The sequence below is a fragment of the Crocodylus porosus genome, unplaced genomic scaffold (assembly GCF_001723895.1).
Source record: "Crocodylus porosus isolate Cpor-Errol unplaced genomic scaffold, CroPor_comp1, whole genome shotgun sequence".
NCBI lineage: Eukaryota > Metazoa > Chordata > Crocodylia > Crocodylidae > Crocodylus > Crocodylus porosus.
Genome location: NW_017728936.1, coordinates 3809683 through 3828998, shown reverse-complemented (window position 1 = coordinate 3828998; position 19316 = coordinate 3809683). Strand labels below are relative to the sequence as shown.

The 19316-nt window shown below is 46.9% G+C and overlaps 1 protein-coding gene across 4 annotated transcripts in view; it reads left to right on the top strand.

Moving 5' to 3' along the window:
- The window catches only part of ARHGAP32 (Rho GTPase activating protein 32), a 464420-nt gene that overhangs the window by 402982 nt on the left and 42122 nt on the right, over window positions 1-19316 (top strand). For all 4 annotated transcript variants that reach the window (XM_019546989.1, XM_019546988.1, XM_019546987.1 and 1 more), the window contains one exon: window positions 12277-12426. In XM_019546989.1, the coding sequence (XP_019402534.1) occupies window positions 12277-12426 (150 nt within the window). The remainder of the gene's footprint in view (window positions 1-12276; window positions 12427-19316) is intronic.

Sequence of the window (19316 nt, the reverse complement as noted above, 5' to 3'; positions counted from 1 at the left end):
AGCCTTACTTGTCTACGATAACTATGATAACTGGCCCAGTCATTGTGATTGAACACGTGTTTTGATTAAGATAATAATATGGGACTGATTTGCACAAGTACTGGGCACTGACACAGCAGTCGGGAGTTGAAGATGGACTGACAATGTGGCTCCTGTGCTTATATTTAAAAGTGGGTGTGTGCGCGTGTGTGTGTGTACACCCAAAGACTGCTGAGAGAAGTGAATGTTGCTGGACAGATCTAATCATAGTTTGCTGATCCACCCTTTTGTCTCTGGTAGAGGACTGGTGTGATCCAGATGCAGGCAAGTTGACCATGCGCTCTTCAAAATCTGAGTTGTGCCTCATTGGTAACTTAACCGCCATTCTGATAGTTTTCTGTATTTGTGCTAGAGCTTTAAACACTAACCTTAAAATAATTGTCAGATGCTCACATCCCAGCCAGAAGTTGATGACGTATGTGCCTAAGGAGAGGTGTAGTTTTGCTGAGTTCGTTGCACGTAGACTCTGTACTTGAAGTTGACCTCTAGCAGCTAGGGCGGGAGCAAGCTTGTCCACTTCTGCTTTATCATCTTATTGCTATAAGAAATACCTGGCATATGAGTCATATCTCTTATTTTTAACGACCCTCACTTACTCTTCTTCCACACAGTGCCCTTGTAACAGCTTGAAAAATAGCATATCCCCCCCACCCCAATATTTTTTCATCCATTTTACACTATTTTGTTTATTTTAATGAATTTTTAGTTAATGACACTGAAATTAATAACCTTAAAGCATATGTATTGACTTCTCCTGTCAAAAGGTCCTGCCTCAGCAGATGTCAGCGCTGCACTGGAAAAGTGCTGTAGCAGCAAAAACCCCACAGTGTATTTTTACAGAGCAACAAATCAGAGTGTAGGTTAGGTGAAGGCTTTATTATTAGAGATGGGGGGATTTTTTTTAAAGCTCCTGTATCCAAGGAATTATGAAGAATATTTAGGGGCTGGATCTTGCACATAGTGTTTGTCATTGTAATTTGTGCCACTCTTATGTATTTTGAATTATAATAGTATTAAAACAATATAGTAAAGTCAGTGACCCTCCTCAGTCTTCCCTTGCAGGCTGTGGCTTTGCCGAGGGCAGGAAGCATTACGCACAGGGGCATGCGGTTGCAAATTCAGGTGCCCTGTAAATTTGTTAGGCTCCAAAGTTAAGACCCTTTCTGCTCAACTGTGGGAAGAGGAGAAGAGCAGTGTACCCCCTGGCTAGAGGGGCCTGAGCCAGGAGAGGTTAATCCGTTCCCAGTTCTGTGGGGTTTATACTTTAATACAATATGAGTTTGTTGCCTGATGCAGATTGTTAATTTTGTATGTCTTGAGGGAAGAAGGCACACCTCCCATTTCATAGATCAGGCAACTGATGCATAAACTCCTTAAGAACTTTATCCAGGATCTCAGGGAGCCTGACTCAGACCTCAGAAATCAAAGGGAGTTAGGTGAATTCAGTGGGCCAACTTGCAGTGTGTACAGTTAAGTATATGCATAAGTGTTTGCAGGTTTGGGAACAGTGAACGTGTGGTAGACCTGGGAAAAGACCCAAATCTCTTGACTCCCAGTCCTGTGTTTAGCTGCTGCTGCTTCTCTCACCGCAGAGTCTAATTTTAGGGTGGAATAGCTCTTCTTCCTTTGAGGTCTGATAGCCTGGACAAATGTCCCTGTAGCCTGATTGAATGTAAACAGCTCTCTCTTCAAGATGCTGGATCTCTTCCCTGGGCTGTGATATTTAGCTATGCTTCTATTAAAGAGATCCCCACGCCTCTTCCTCCTTTGATAGCAGTCCTCAGTTGTTGGTTATGTATTTGAAACTGTGCAGCTACACATGCTCCAGCTTTTGACCTTAGCACAACGTTCTCGGCGCAGCAGGAGACACCTGGGTTTCGTAGCGTGTCAAATCACAGTTAATAATAGGAGAAACAAACGCATTGGCTGGTGTGCTGGAAATGTGGGTGAGCATATCCACTATAAGATTTTCTCTGAGTCAGGTTTCTAATCCTCTGTGAGAGATCATGCTGCCATCAGGAGCGTGAGCAAGACGATTGGCCTAAGGATGGATTGAACACGAAGCGGCAGACGTAGTTATAAGAGATGGCAACTCTTACAATGAGAGACATTTGTTTGTCTTAAGCTTTATTCTTGCTTTAACGCAATTAGATGGGACACGAGCAGAAAGCAAGTGAGTGAGTACAAGCTCTCTGGCCCTGTCACTCTCCTGTTCACACGCCTTAAAGCGTGTGCCCAAATGTCTGCTTGTGCAAGCAGTTTTCCAGTCTTTACATGCAAATGCAAAAGCATGTGTGAGCCTAGGCCTGAAACAGACTGTGTTGGCTTGTGGCACACACTGCAGAGCTGATTTGTTTCACGTCATCTTGAATGCGAGCTAGGAGTCCTGAAGTATAAGCTATTAGGTCAGAGTCCGGCTGCCTGATCGATCATGTGCTGGTCATTGTTATGCTTTTTGGGTTTTTTTGCTTGAAATGCATTTTTGTTTCTTCCATGGCAAAAGAAATCCATAACATAAAATCTGTTTTGTGGTACAGAGGCTGACTTCTGTGTCCTCTGCTTAGTCCCTGTAGTTCATAACCAAGATGCTAGAAGCCAGGAATATTTTAGGACTGGTTCTTTGGAGCTGGTTTCAGAGATCTCTTTCAGGACAAAGCTATTCTGCAGCTAGCCTTGATACTGGTTGGATTTTGTGCCAGACGCTTGATGCCCTTGTGCTGGATTTCGATCTCGTTCTGTGAACCTGCAAATCGAGAGTAATTCCACTGGAATCGACTTTCTACTGGTTTAAGAGATATGAATCTGTCCTTGTAGGTCTTGAATGCGTCTCAGTGAAATCGTGCTGCTGATAAGCCCGAGTTCTCAGTGCATTAGTAAAGTATCCAAAGGGACATTAGCCCCATGCAGTAACTATAAAACCAACACTGGTTTGCATATTAAACACCATATCAGTTGCTTGCTGACACATTTGTTTATACGTTTCCAAAGGTCTCTTTAGTCTCTCACAATAGTGAGTAAGCCCTGTGGTCATTGGCATGAACCAATAAATAATACATTATCACAAGAAAATAAAGCTTTACCTCTGTTAGGAAAGGTTTGCTGGTAGAGCAACCACAGCAAACCCTCCTAGGGAGGCATAACTTATCCCAGGTCCCCAAACAAAATAAGCCGCACAAACACTTTTTTTTGGCTTCTAGAACAGCATCTGCACTAAGCTTTTTCTGAGCACAGCTGTGCCATTGAGGGTTGTGATCTTGTTTCACCCTCCTAACTAATATAGCTCTGCCAGCCAACCTTTTTAGAAGTGGGCTTTAGTTTCTTCTTCACCTAGTCTCCCCATTCCAGGCGGTTGCCTCTGCATAGGTGTGTATATACACACCTGTTTCAGGGTGTAGGTTGTAGCCGTGTTGGTCTAAAGACATAGGTTCTTTTGGGTAAATCTGTTATCTTTTATTAGACCAACCCAAACAGATGGAAAAATTCTTCTTGGCAAGCTTTTGGGCACAAGCACCCTTCATACTGGCCTCTGGCTGCTTTACCACTCCATCCAACAAGAGCACAGACCATCTGCAGACGCTTCCTCAGCCTGATGAAGGATGTTTGTGCCTGAAAGCTTGCTAAGAAGAGTTTTTTCCAACTATCTGAGTTGGTCTAATAAAAGATACCGGATTTACCTTGTCTGCCTATATACCCACCTGTCATTTTGGAGAAAGGCTTTGCTGCACTCCTTCCTGGGAAGCTCCAGTTTGTTGGCAAAGGTTTTGTTTCCTAGTGATGAAATCTCAAATTAGAAGTGATATGGAGAAGTAGCTGGCATGCTCTTCATCTGTGCATGCCAGCTGGTAACCTAGGTATAAGCATCTTTCCCTTTGTATGTACTGGCCACATATAACTTGGAAAAATGTTTGTTTCACACTGCGCCCTTATTCCCTTAGCACTCGGCCACGTTCTGTCCAAGCATGTAACAAAGAGCAGTGGCTTATCATCCATAATATCCAGGAGTAGGACAGAAGGATTACTGTATTTACCTGAATCCAAGATGACCCTGAATTTAAGATACACCCCCCCCCCACCCCCCAAATAGAATCTATACATGGACAAATTATAAATGTGTTGTAACTTTCCATGTGTAGAATCTAATTATTGGAGAATCATCTTAAATTCATTCCCCCTATTTTGCAATGAGGGGTGCAGGGGGAGGGCAGGTGGTAGGAGAGGCAGAAGTAGGGCAGGCAGTGAGTGAGCAGGTGAGGGAGGGAGTCGAGCAGCTTGCCCTCTGTCGCCTGTACTCCATCACTTACCCCCTGCCCATAGGGAAATGGGGGGAAAAATCTTGTCTTGGAGTCAAGTAAGTATGGTCATATCCTCATTTTAAAGATGGGGAAACTGAGGCTTAGAGAGGCTCAGTTATTTGGTTAAGTCACAGTGGAGTAGCAAGGGTGGGGTTATATTCAGGGTTCGATTTATGGGAGAGTCTGGGGGGGCTGAGACCTCCGATAAGAGATGAGAGCCCCCCCTATAAGATTTGAAAATCATAACCTGGGGTGGGGGGTCTCTGATTTTATTAGGGCATTGTGATGGGCAACCCAATTCTTTTTGCAGACCTCTCCCCAGGAATAAAGTGTAATTCAAACCCTGATTATATTTAAGATGCATCCCTTTCTTTTATCATGCGACTGTCTTGCTCTTGCTTGTGCTGGGCATTTAGAAGCACCTGAGAGACTTAGCAGCAAGAGGTCCTTTGACTTTCACTGGTATTTGTACTTTCCCATAAGCAGGAACTTTGGAAAATTCTGTTAAGGTTCAGTTAGGGCAGGGTTGGCAAAATACTACCTGTGGGTCGGATCCAGGCCACAGCTGGCCGGCCACCAACTCATTGGATCTGGAGTGTGTGGAGGTGGCGGCTCCAGCCTCTGGGTGGGCAGCATCAGCTTTTGACACAGTGATATCAGCTGTGGACCTGGGCAGGGACTGCTGCCACAGCAGGTGGGCAGCGGCATCAGCTGTGGATGCTGCCAGCAGGTTCAGGAGCCCCGATGCAGGACCTGCTGGTGGCATCGCATCCACAGATGACACTGCTGCCTTCCCAATGTGGCAGAAGCTCCCACCCAGGGCCCTGACTCAGAACCTGCTGGTCCATCAGCTGTGGACCCAGGCAGGAGCTTCTGCCATGCCGAGCGGGTGGCCATGTCAGCTGCGCTACCGTCGGGTGCTACACTGGGGCTCCAGAACCTGCTGGCTGCAACCAGAGCCGACACTGCCACCTGACTGTGCCCTCCGGAGCGAAAGTCCCCATCTGGGTCTGCAGCTGATGCCACCAGCTCCTGGCAAACTACACCTCTGGCTGGGTTCTGGAGCAAAGGAGGGGAGAGAGAAAGAAAGAGATGGATGTGGCCCTTGACATGTCACCAAAACTCCTTAAGTGGGCTTCCAGCTGAAATAATCCCCCCCCCACCCAGCCCCAGACGGTTAAAGGAAAAGCTGAATAGGGGTTGAGAGCTCAGTTTACTATTTGCTTGCATTACTCCTTATTTATATTTTAACTGCCCTGATTCAGCAGAACACTGAAGCACAAGCTGGCCAACAAATGGCACAAGCAGCCTCTGCGTGTGACAACCTGCAGATCAGGATGGGGACAGGAATCACGGTTGCTCACAGGGGGTGGACTAGAATCACTAGGTGACCTCCTGAGGTCCCTTCCGACCCACATTTTCCATGATTCTGTGGTGGAGCAGGAAGCTGAAAGCAGATCAGGGAGAGTGGCACTTAGAAACGGCAAAGGGCTAATTTATGGCGCAACTTTGGGGCATAAAAATTTGTTCTGCAAGACGCTCGGAACCGACTCTGCAACTGTGGCTGCTGGCCTGATCTGCTGTATTTAAACATGCATGAGGGGATATTGCTGTTATTTTGAGAGTCAAAGGAGATACTGTCCCTTCTTCTCCCACTGGCACAATAAGACTTACCTGGTATCTTGTTGTTAAGCCCTGATGGCTCATCTGTATGCAAGTACCTGCTTTTCTGACTCTTAAATCATGGGATAGAGTCTTGCTTTTTCTCACTCCTTGTGTCCAGAGGAAAACCAGCTTCTGTGCAGTGAATCATCCTTGTGTACACATAAGGGTTTTAATCTGAGAACTATTCTCAAGCTGTGGTAGGGGAAAATGGGTTTAACAAAAGAACCATGTAAATGTTACCGCAGACTGTCAATAACTGAACTTCCAGTCACCTTTATTTGTTCAGGCATTAGACTGGCAGCTCTTTGGACTGGCAGGCAGGTGTAATATGGGAGCTTATATGGAAGAGTCTATTTAATGGAGCAGAAAACAAGGCAATTATTTTAACCTAAACCAGTTGAGTGGCTTAAAATCACCTGAAATTGATCTTGATTTAAGACCCCAGGCTGATTTCTTGTTTGTTGGTTAAACAGGCATTGCTTAAATACCAAGAGTAAAATACTTCATTTCAATCGTGCATGCCATCAGTACATCTAGAGCAGTGGCACCTAATCTTCTGGCTCCATGGGCTGGCTGAATGGTTGGTTCCTGGGTCTGACCCTGCACTGCCCCAGTCCAGCCCTGTGCTGCCTTCCACCCCAGTCTCCACAGGTATAGAAATCTGGTTCTGGGGGAGCAGCAGTTAATGCTGCCACTGCTCCCCAAGCACCAAATTTCCAGACCCTTGAGGAGCCCTGCAGGCCAGACAATATGACCCCACAGGCTGGGGTTTTAGCACCTCTGACTTAGAGCATTTTTATTAGTTGTGCCGAACCCTTAAAGGCACTTTTTCTAGTAGCCAGTGTTCTCTGTCCAGCTGATGGAGTTGCTTCTAATTTTTTTAATATTTTAAAATAATGTTTTTGTTAATTTAGTTGTTCATCCAGTTTGAATTTTCCAGGCTGGAAAATGCATTCACAGTTTTATATACTGTGTTTTTTAATCTATTTAAATAAATATTCAGGATAGCTCGTTGAACTTGTTATTTTCTTAAGAGTCCTTGTAAGAGTTTTCCCTGTTTATTAACGAAGGCTTAATTTTGCGGGGTGTGACTTACCATGTGGGGTGTTCAGGACATCTCAGGACCATGCACAGTCTGCTCCCATGGCAGTCGATAGAAGGCTGGCCACAACAGGAGCAGAGTTAGGCCCAAACAGAGAAGTACAGACATGCCTACCTGAGAGGTTTCACTACTTGTGAATGTGGGCAATTTGGTGCCTCCCAAGTCTGGGGGCACCCGCAGGCAGTGGCATGGCCGGATCTGGCAAGCTCCCACAGGCGCTGCTGTTAGTGGCAGCCCAGGCAGGGGCAGGGGGGCACATGCCCCCCCCATATCCCCCCCTGCACGTCGCCTATGCCTGTGAAGCTGAGTGAACAATAGAAAATGGGCCCTAAAGTTTTATCCAAAAGTTTGCGTCACATCTCTTCCTGTTCTGTACAGTGCTTAGGATACTAAAAAGGCTTAGTAAGTAACAGCTGGGAAGATGCTATGAGACACAGCAAGATGGATAAGATATGCCTCAATCATCATCCTACAGTTTACAATTTCACAGAAGTCTAGGGCTGGGAGGGACCTTGTGAGATCATTGGGTTCAGCCCCCCTGCTCTGGACAGGAAAGACCACTGGGGTCAAATAACCCCTGCAAGGTGTGCGTCCAATCTTCTTTTGAAGATCTCCAGGGTAGGTGCGTGCACCACCCCTGGTGGGAGTCTATTCCAGAGTCTGGACGCACAAGCTGTGAAGAAGTTTTTCCTTGTGTTAACATAGCGTGTTTTCTTTTAAGTAAAAAAAAATGATCTGGCACAAATCCAAGATCACAATGTGTTCTGCTTGGTGATTCATTCAGCAGTTCATATTGGACTGTGGCGAGTGAAGCTCTTGGGTTTTCTTGGATCCTTAAACCAGCTATTCAGATACACATGTCCTCTGCTGCCTAATAACCTTCTATGTAAACACTTGGGGAGGAGCAAACTGAATGGGCTTTGCATTTATAGTGTTTTGTCATCCTGGCTTGGGTTTATAGCCAGTGTGAGGCTAGGCATCCTCTATCCAAGTCTAACAAGGGAGTGAAGTCCAATGTGGATTATTATTCCTGCCTGCTCTGTCCACTTCCTGCAGTTTACATGTGACAGCTGGTGTTTCTCAAGCACTGCAGTTTTGCCAAGCAATCAGGGATTCAATTTTTTTTTGTTTTCTGCCCTGTTTTTCGCCCCTGAGACCTGAAAATACAGGTCAGCTTGGGGGGTGTCATGTGTTACGCTGCAGGGACTGTGGCTGGCAGCTCTATGGTGAAAATGGAGAGTAGTCTTGCTGTCTGCTTCTTCCCTTCTCCTTTTGTGCCCTCATCCCACTCTGGCCAGGGATTATGGTTAATATGATAATCCTCATTACCACTGCCTTCATTAACTTTATTACTGTCTGCTCTTGTTCTTAGTGTGCCATGCAAATGCTATAAACCACTCTCAGGTAAATGGGTGTTTCCATCCAATGAGACTTGGGAGGCTGTTGAGAGAGAAGGAAAGACAACTCCCTGCACTTGTTTCCTTGTAGTGGCTGCTTTACAGTGTAGTAAACACCTCAGGCCAGGTAATGGAAAAGTAGGAGGAGGGCAGTCCGGCCGTGGGGGGGGCGGGGCAGGGGCAGGCATGTGCATATGCACGCACATGGACACCAGGCAGCCTGGGAAGCAGCTCCTGCATGTAAGTCTACGGGGGGGAGGGAGGATTGAGGCCCCCATAGGGAGAGAGGGAGTTGGGCTAGGGCTGCTGCCCAGCTGGGGTGGGGCTTGGGGCCCAGGGCCACAATGTGCGGCCACACGGCCCTGGTGGCGGGCAGGACAGAGCCACAGGTGGTTCCTCACCTGGAGGGGTGGCAGGGGGGCTGGCTCTCTGTCACTGCACACACTCCAAAAGAGGGGTTGGATGCCAATGTGCTGCCACAGGGCCTGAGCAGGGAGTGGGAGGGTGATGTAAGCAACTTGTCTGAAGAGGGGGGGGGCTGACTCCCTGCCGCTGCATGCACTACAAGGGGGAGCATGTGCCCCCCAGATCTGTGTATGGGATGGGCTGCCTGCCCTGCTGCCCTCCCCCCCAGGGTTTCCGTGGCCCAGCAGGCAGGAGCCAGCACAGCAGGGCATTGCGGGCTGGGGAAGCTCCTTGCTGCCGCAAGCCCTGTAGTGTCCTGGCGAGGCACACCCTGCCCACCTGGCAGCAGCAGGGGTGGTGGCACAAAGTTGTGTCCCTTGTTGTTGCCAGATGGGCAGGGGGTGCCTCAACAGAGCCGTTTGGAGGTCCCAGCAGCAGCAACGAGCTTCCCTGCCTAGCCGTGCCAGATCCTGCCTGCGGGCCCATGGAGGACCCAGGGGGAGGGCAGCAGGGTGGGGAACCCAAGCCTGAACCTGCACTGAGCAGCCTGCACCTGCCTTTCCCCCCTGCCCCCAACGGGCTCCGCTTTGCCCATGCCATCCATAGGGGAGGGGGAGGGAGGCTCTGTTCTGCCGCAGCAGCCTCCACCTCCTGCAGGTGGCAGCTGGGGCTTGGGCACTGCTGGGGGGGGCAGGGGGCTGCAGACCTGGGTCCCTGGCTCTGTAGCCCTGGCCCCTGGGGGACCCCTGCAGAAGGGCTGGGGGGGTGGGGTACTAGCAGGGCCAGGGGGCTGTGGGTGGGGGGTGAGGGTCCTGGACCTATGTCCTGAAGAGCAAAGGGGGCAGAGGAAGCTCTGATTTTTCTATGCTAAAAAACCCAGAATCAAATACCAACATTTATAGGTACTTAGAATTAATTTCACTATAGTGATTGAGGCACTGGTAGGCTTCCAAATTGCTTTACAATTGTAAATATATCAATAAAATATCGTGTTCAATTGATACTTATATATATAGTGGTGTTTCATTTTAATCACAGATTTGAGGTTTTTAAACCAGAGAATTTGTGATTTTGTTTTTAAGCTAAGAAAACCAGGATCCCTGCTGATTTTTTTTTTTTTTTTTTTTTCCTGGATGGAGGGGAAAGCACAATGATAGAAAACTAAGGTCCCAGCCTCTGCTTTGCAGTCACTAACGTACACCCAGTCTGACCTGCTGTGCTCTGGGGAGTGGAACAGGAAAAGAAATGAGAGGAAAAAATATGTTTTCTCCAATCTTTCAAATACATTTTGTTGTAGAGGTAACTTTAGCTAGGAGATCCAAAAAAACCCCCAACAAACCACCTGACAAATGTGATGAAGTTGATACTTTAGTGCTTTGTAATAAAAAGACAGAACTTTCCCGATGATGGAGTACAACTAGAGGGAGGAAAGGGTCCTGGGGACAGTCCTACCCTTGAGAAATAAAACCTTCCACTGATTGCAGAGGGTTTTAGCTTTGGTCTGTGATGAGCAGAAGGAGCGTGTCAATATTCAGCAAGAGAAGGAAGGTCCATTGCTATTGCAGAGGGTAGGGTAGGCCGTATAAACCCTTACTTGATCTGGCTGTTAGCAGGTGAGGCTAAGTTTTGGGGTATTACTTGGAGAATTGTTTTATTATTTGTTTAATCTGCTTTTATGACTTTTATTACTTTTACTGTAAGCTGCCTGGAGCCTTTTGGGGGGGGAAGGAAGGGGAGGGAAGCATAAAACTACTATAATTTTTTTCCTAAGTATAGTGGTGGCAGTTCTTTACTTCTGGGATAAGTTTTTTCATGATAGCTAATTGACGAAGAGGAAGAAAAGTCACCTCCCCTTAAAGGTTTGCTGCAATCACCCTTCTGTTTGCAGAATCCCAAATTCCAAAGCAGCTCAAGAAATATAAAGTTTAAGTGCAATATTACAGAGCAGTAATGGCCCTCGGAGAAAAATATGCCTTTGTCCGTGGGTACCTGTGTTGCCTTTTTTCTGTTTAAGTTGACATCTCTCCTAAATTCTGATTACTGTAGTTAAGAGTTCAAAATCAGGTGAACTATAGGTTTCGCAGCTCTCTGGTGTTTGAGGAAGGTGGTTAATCTGATTGCTAGTATTGCAGCATACTGCTACAGGGACCGTTATAACTTCATGGTACTATAAAGGCTCCTTGACAAAACAAGTCCTTTTATACCTGGTGATTCAGATTTTTTCTTCTTTTTAAAAAAAAAAATAGAACTCTTCTTGAAGCCAAATTGCTTTTAAATCACATGTACAATGGCACTTTTGTTAGGAAGAGCATTCTTTTGTGCTACCTTACTGCTTTTGGAGGGGTGTCTTGGGAAGAAAAGCTGATATTGAAGAACATTGTCTTGCTTTCTGATTCAAATATATGCTAGGTCTGCTACTCCTATTTACACGCAAGCTGTTTGTGTAGCTCTCGCTTCTCGTCTCCTCCAGAATGGCAGTTATCTGTGCAAATCTCCATTGAACTGATTGTAGATTGCATTCCTTAGTGGACTTGGAAGGTCTTTTCTCAGCTTGATAGCGAAATACAGAGAAACAGCTTTGTTGGCTTTGTCTAGGAACAGGAGGTTAGGAGTCCAGGACTCACTGGTTCTATTCTCGTCTTTGCCATTGATTCATTCTGTGGCCTTTTGGAGGGGGCAAACTCTTGTGCCAATTCTTATGTTCCAGTTTTCCATCCTTTGAATAAGGATAGCAATTCACCTACCTGACAAGCAGCTGAAAGGAACTGAGGAAGTTAATAATGCTTAGAGCTCAGGCTCCAGGAGTGCCAGGCACCCACACTTGCACATGAAGTCCAGGGACACTGCAGGTACTCTGAAAAGCAGGCCCTTCATCCGTATAAAGCTTTTCATCTTCTAGATGTTGTACAAACATTATTGAAGGCAGTCAAACATTATTAAGCCATAGGTTGCTGCCTGGGAGCCCTAATCCACACCCACAGAAATCGATAGCAAAGCATCTGAGACCCTTTATGGGATCATGCACTGTGTCATCTTGGGCGTGGGAGCAGATTATTTTGCTTTCTGCCAGGGGTAGCATACAATTTGCAGCTCTCGGGTGCTGCCTGTCAATGTACTGAATGGCAGTGATTTCTGTACGTTTCCTGCAATAGGTGCATTGCAAATTAGTACCTCTTTAAATCTGGTTCTTCTGTTACAGCCTTTCGTACCTGCCTTGGCTCAAATACTGAAGAGTCTTCGTTTAATGTTGGGATTGAGAGCACTTGCTTGCATAAATAATCAATATTGGTGTTTGTCCCAGCCTCCTGCGCTCAGCTGCATCGTGTCCCCCAGTTACGCTGGATGTAACATATGGTGGTTTTGTTTTATTGTGCAGTGTCAAAAAAGCACGGCAAGCTCATCACCTTCCTGCGTACCTTCATGAAGTCTCGCCCAACAAAGCAGAAACTGAAACAGCGCGGGATCCTGAAGGAGAGAGTGTTTGGCTGTGACCTGGGAGAGCATCTCCTCAACTCGGGCCATGATGGTAAGAAAGAAACAACTCAGTGTTTATGTTGATTCTTGAATCTTAGTTACCAGATGCATTGTTAAGTCACTATTTTCTTTGAAGCCTATAAATATCTCCCTACCCATTTTTTTGTGTGATTCGGGCACAGTCCACAACCCAGATCTTTCCATCGGCCTTTTTTTTCCTTAAAATACCAAAGCTGAAGCAATTCATTGGATTTTACTTTTCATCTCAGAATGTTACTTTTCTCAAACCCATCTCAGCTGCCTGCCTGCTGTTCCTTTAGTCCCCATCCACCACTAAAATAAGAGTCAGGAAACAGGTGTGTGCTCCAAGGAGAATACATATCCATTGCTGGCTCTTCCCATACACAACATCTATTACTGTAGAGAGTGTGTCAGTGAACTAGAATTGCATCATGACTGCTGCGTACCACAACACGCAGGAAGAAGAGAGCAAGGGAAGCAACTCTCAATAGATTTCGTTCCAGCTGATCAGAAGTTACTGCCGTAAGCAGCATCTCCCTCCTGATGGCTTTGAGGAAAGCAGCAGGCAGAGCAGGGCCCCGGGTGGTTGGTCAGGGATACGGCCTTGCCTCCCAGCTTATGTCGGCTTTTTCTCCCGTTGTTTTTTGGTTAACAAAAAAGATCGCGGATCGCGGGAAGTGGCCAGTATAACCTGGCAAAGTCCGTACCCTCGTGTTTTATGGCTTTTGTTTTGAGGGAGGAAAACAAGGTAGTGCAGGGGGCTTTCTCTACTTAGTTTCCTCCGGTTGTAATGTAGATTCTGTTCCTGCAGATGTCTTGGTGGGGAGGGGATGAGTTTATGCAGAGCTGCATGTGTTGGAAGCTAATTTTGCTGCTCGCATTAAGTATTTTACTACCAGTTTTGGAATCAGATTGTATTTACGACATCAGGACTATGGCAAAGTTCACTGCCTTGTTAATTTGAACCAGCGGAGGCCTCACAGGTTCACAGAAGTTTAGGGCTCATTTTTGCTGGGGCTAGAAAAGTACCTAAGAATTAGAGCGTGGCTGGTGTGGAAGCAGACACTGAGTCTGTGTCCCACCTAAGCAGTGGATCTGGAATGGCTGCTTTGTCATCAAGCCACTGTAAAACTATTCAATATTAACTTGCAGTGGGGGAAATCAAGAGGTTCAAAAAGCAGGCCAGCAGAATAAGCTTGTTATGCGGGAACAGAAAGTGCTTGTCCCTCCTCTTGTTCCCTTCAGCTACATAAGACTGAAGCTAATTCCAGCTCTTCTTCGTGTCCTGCCCTGTCATCATCCCTACTCATTAGGAGAGATGCAGATCCTCGACACTGTATTTTCCTGAGAGCCAAGCAGCTGAGGGCTAGTCCCAGGTTTCAACCCCCTGCCTCCCCATCACACACACCTCCATGCGCATGGCTGTGCTGTGTTAATGAGGTCTCATCATTGAAGGAGTTTCCAGTTGCTTTCGATCTTGACTTAATAACTCTTTCCTAGCTCCCCAGAGAGTGAAGCAGATCCAATTTGGATGTTGCTAACAGGGGCCAGGTCTCCATTTCTCAGTGCGGTTCAGCTCCTTGACCTGTATTCCAAGTGATGTAATCTGAGGAATTAGTTTTGTGGAGACATTTTTGTGTTCCAGTAAATCAAACCATGTGTACGTGCAGCATTTTAAGCATCTGTTACTGTGAAGCCTTAGATGCGTTAGTCTCAAAGCCAATTATAAAGCATAGCCCGGTGATCTGTTTAAAGGGGATTGAGATAACATGAGACCCTATGTGAGTTAGATGGAGATGGACACAATAATATCCTTTCATCTCAGAGATCATACAGGAGCTCAGAGAACATTTTCAGAGGAACTACTAGCACATAACACTAAAGATACAGACAACTTTGCATCCACAAAACATTGCATCAGGTTTCAATTCACAGAAATCCTTTTTATAGGTCAATAATTATTTTTGACGCATTGGTTCACAGTCCCCAAAGACTCTGTATGGTTCAAGAAAAAAACTTCTACACGGAATAGCTTTGAAACAGATGACAGCCCATTTATATGCTCTCCAGAAATGCAGAATGGAGCCATAGTTGAGTTCTGGATGTTGAGAATTATCAAGTGATCACTGGCAAAGCCCCCTGCTAAGGATTTATTCCAGTCCCATGTTTCTAAAGAGCTTCATTAGTGACCTGGATGAGAGTGTGGAGAGCACCCTGTTCAAGTTCACTGATGACACCAAGCTGTGGGGTAAAGTGAATACACCAGCAGGCAGGGACCGCATCCAGGCAGACCCGGATAGGTTAGGGAAATGGGTGGATCTGAACAGGATGCGGTTCAACAAGGACAAGTGCAGGGTGCTGCACCTGGGGAGAGGGAACCAGCATTATGGTTAGAGGTTAGGGGCTGACCCTCTCGGCAGCACACAGGCGGAGAGGGATCTTGGAGTCAGGACTGACTCCAGGATGAATGAGTCGCCAGTGCAACGAAGCAACGGGCAGAGCCAACCGCACCCTGTCCTGCATCAACAGGGGCATCACTAACAGGTCCCGAGAGGTCTTGCTCTCCCTCTGTGCAGCACTGGTCAGGCTGCAGCTGGAGTCCTGCGTCCAGTTCTGGGCGCCGCGCTTCAGGAAGGACATGGAAAATCTGGAGAGGGTCCAGAGGAGGCCACTCGTATGGTTGGGGGCCTCCGTGGCTAGCCCTATGAGGAGAGGCTGAAGGACCTGAATCTCTTTAGTCCCCGCAAGAGGAGACTGAGGGGGGATCTTGTGGCTGCCTACAACCTTATCAGGGGCCACCAGCAGGGACTCGGAGAAAGTCTGGTCACCAGGGCCCCCTTGGAGTCACCAGGAACAGTGGCCACAAGCTGAGGGAGGAGAGGTTTAGGTTAGATATTAGGAAGAACTACTTCATGGTAAGGGTGGCCAGAGCCTGGAATAGGCTTCCCAGAGGGGGGGGTGCTCTCACCTTCCCTGGAAATCTTCAAGAGGAGACTGGAGAGGCACCTGGCTGGGGTCTTATGCCCCCTGCCACCCCCAGTGCTCCTTCCTGCCCATGGCGGGGGGTCAGACTCGATCTGTCCAGGTCCCTCCCGACTCAGTGATTCTGTGATTCTTAAACTGGCTTTTCTCAGACATGGGTCCAATATTTATCATTACATTTCTTCTACCTGGAAGTATGCAAAATACTTTACAGCTCAGTTAAAACAAAGTCTAATATTTGATCCCATGTTACAGTTGCATAAGTCGTTCCTCTGAATTCAACGCAACTGTTTACATGAGTAAGAAAGAATAAGTTTTTGCAGAAATGGTTCTTAGTTTTAGATCTGAGGTGATGAGTAAGAGTAACTGAGAGAAAAGGAGGAGAAAAGCCTCAAGGGAAAATAAAGACCATGGCAGGATTATGTGGTTACTTGGTTTGAAGAACAGGCACATCTCAGCAATGCATATATTTAATATTAAAACTTAAAATACTAACAGCTAAACCTTAGTAAACACTGAACGTTGACATCTGCTGGTGAATGCTTTGTTTTATTAGTGGAAGTTAGGCATATAAGAAGAATTGGGTTTATGTAGGCCTGCAAATCTACAAGGGAATTTATAAACACAGATGAAGTATAGTCTCTATTGGAGAGTTTAAATCTGAACTGACAGGATGGCGAAGTGGATAGGGCCCTGGACTCAGAGTGCCTGTGACGAGATGGGTGAGTACTTTGCTGCTGGTCTGGATTGGTTTTTACAGACATTACCCTGTTTGCTTTTGTCTCTATTATGCTAACACCCCAGCCTGTACCAGGCATGGGATTGTTCTGTGCTAAGCACAGGACTTTGCACTTGTCCTTGTTGAACCTGATGAGATTGCTTTTGGCCCAATCCTCCAATTTGTCTGGGTCACTCTGAATCCTAGCCCTACCCTCCAGTGTATCTAGTACTCCCCCCAGCTTGACGTCATCTGCAAACTTGCTGAGGGTGCGCTCTGCGCCATCTTCCAAGTTGTTGATGAAGACATTGAACAAAACTGGCACCAGGACTGACCCCTGGAGTGCATCACTTGATACCGGCTGCCATCTAGACATCAAGACATTGATTACTACCCTCTGAGCCTGATGATCCAGCCAGTTTTCTATCCACCTTACAGTCCATTCATCCAGCCCATACTTCATTAGCATGTTTGCGAGAATGTTGTGGGAGACCATATCAAAAGTCTTGCTAAAATCAAGGTACACTATATCCACCGGTCTCCCTGCATTCACCTCATCATAGAAAGCAATCAGGTTGGGCAGGCATGACTTGCCCCTGGTGAATCCATGCTGACCGTTCCGAATCGCCGCCTTCTCCTCCAAGTGCTTAGAAATGGATTCCTTGAGGACCCGCTCCATGATTTTCCAGGGACTGAGGTGAAGCTGCCTGGTCTATAGTTCCTTGGATCCTCTTTCTTCCCTTTCCAAAATATGGGCAGTAATCCATGACCATTCCTGATCATCATGAGTTGTCAGAGCTGATGGCCAGTGGCTCTGCAATCTCGTCAGCAAACTCCCTCAGCATCCTCGGGTGCATCCCATCCAATCCATGGACTTGTACACATCCAGCTTTTCTAAATAGTCCCAACCTTGTTCTTTCACCACTGAGGGTTGCTCACCTCCTCCTCAAACTGTGCTGCCCGGTGCAGTAGTCTGGGAGCTGACCTTGCCTGTGAAGACTGAGGTTAAGGAGGCATTGAGCACTTCAGCCTTTTCTGCATCCTCTGTCACAAGGCTGCCTCCCCCATTCAGTAAGGGACCTGCACTTCCCCTGATCTTTTTGCTACCGACGTACTTGTAGAAACCCTTCTTGTTCCCTTCATGTCCCTTGCTAGCTGTAACTCCAATTGCTCTTTGGTCCTGCTTATATTCCTCCCTAGTTTTGTCCAAGTTTCCGCTTCTTACAGGCTTCCTTTTTGTGATTTGGTTTACTGAAGAGTTCCCTACTAAGCCAAGCTGGTCTTCTGCCACACTTGCCAGTCTTCCTGTGCATCAGGATGGTTTGTTTCTGCACTCTCAGTAAGGCTTCTTTGAAGTGCAGCGAGCTCTCCTGGACTCCTCTCCCCCTCAGCCTGGCTTCCCTGGGGATCCTGCCCGTGAGTTCCCTGAGTAAGTTGAAGTCCGCTTTTCTGAAGTCCAGGGTCCTTACTCTGCTGCTCTCCATCCTTCCTTTCCTCAAGATCCTGAACTCAATCAACTTGCGGTTGCTGCTGCCCAAGTTGCTGTCTGTTATTACATTCCCCACCAATTCATCTCTGTTTGTGAGCAGCAGGTTGAGAAAAGCATGGCCCCTAGTTGGCTGCTCCAACACTTGCACCAGGGAGTTGTCCCCAGCACTGTCCAAAAGCTTCCTGGATTGCCTGTGCGCTGCTGTGTTGACCTCCCAGCAGATGTCTGGGTGACTGAAATCCCCCATGAGAACCAGGACTTGTGATCGGGAAACTTCTGCTAGCTCTTTGAAGAAAGCCTCATCCACCACTTTCTCTCGGTCTGGTGGTCTATAGCAGACCCCCACCACGCCATCACCCTTGTTGCTCTCCCCTCTGACCCTCATCCAGAGACTTTCAACAGCCCTGTCTCCAGCGTCATACTGGAGGTCTGAGCAATCACACAGCTCTTTTACATACAGCACAACTCCTCCTCCTCTTCTCCCCTGCCTGTCCTTCCTGAACGGTTTGACCCCATCCACGACAGTGCGCCAGTCATGCGAGCTCCCACCCAGTCTCTGTTATCCCAGTCAAGTCATAGATCTGTGAGTGTGTGAAACCTGCTTGTTTCCCAGGCTCCGTGCATTCATGTACAGGCACCCAAGGTAACTAGTTGATTGCCCTGCTTTCTCGGCAAGTATGAGAACACCTCCCCTTTTGCCCCCTCCTGCTTGCTCTTCCTCCAGGTCTCCTGCTTCCCGCTTACCACAGAGCTTTGGTCTCCATCCCCTGCCGATGAACAGAGTTCGCTTTGCAGATGATCTGAATCAGAGAGAGAGAGTAGCATTGCAAAAACACCTAAGTCCCATTTCAAAAGTGACTACTTTGAAAGTCCTGGACACTTAGGAGCTAAGTTAGTCTCGCTGAAAATCAAGGGTCTTGGATTCTTAAGTCAGTTGTGCTAGGAGGAAATTAAATCCCTGTCCCCCAAGTCTGGTGTTTTAGTCATGAAACCATCCTTCCCATGACTGTTAGAGATATGCCCTCTCCCTGTTTTCTAAGTAAAGGTTTCTGCCCTTTTAAAATAGGAAGCAAGGTCAGAAATGTGAAGAAAAAAAATGCTTAGCATTTAGCAAGTGCTTTAGGTCCTCAGTGGCCTTTAACAAGCACAACATCCTGGTGATTCTTGTTCGCAGATGGGGAAACTGTCAGGGAACTAAAGCAAATTTGTCCAGTAGATCGAGCAAAGATATTTGGAGATGGAATCAAGGCCTGCCAATGTAGTCCTGTGCTCCAGCCATTGGACTGTGCTGCCGCTCCCTGGATTCAGACTGCAGCATGCCATCCTCAGTGAAACTAATGCTTTCTACTTGTGACAGCTGAACAGCACATTTCATATGGATGCAGAGAGTGCCCCGTGTCTCTCATTTTCATCTGTCTTCCAGTTGAGCTGCAAATTGAACGATTGCCTTGAGCCGTAAAGTTTCCCTGCAGAATGAAAATCTTCATATATTTGGAGGCTGTTGAGCTCCATTGTTCTCTTTCAGGTCTCCCTCTACCAATAAGGGTGACTGAATTAATCCCCCCTGGAGAGGTATTGATTTTCATTGTGCAGAACAGTTCTGTTAAGAGGTCTGGCATGGAAGGGACTTTAAGAGTTTTTTGCCTCCATTTATTTTTTAGTGCTTGTTGACTTCTTTAGCTTCTAAATACTTCTCCCAGTGGTGAGGAGTCATTTGAAAAACACCCTAGGC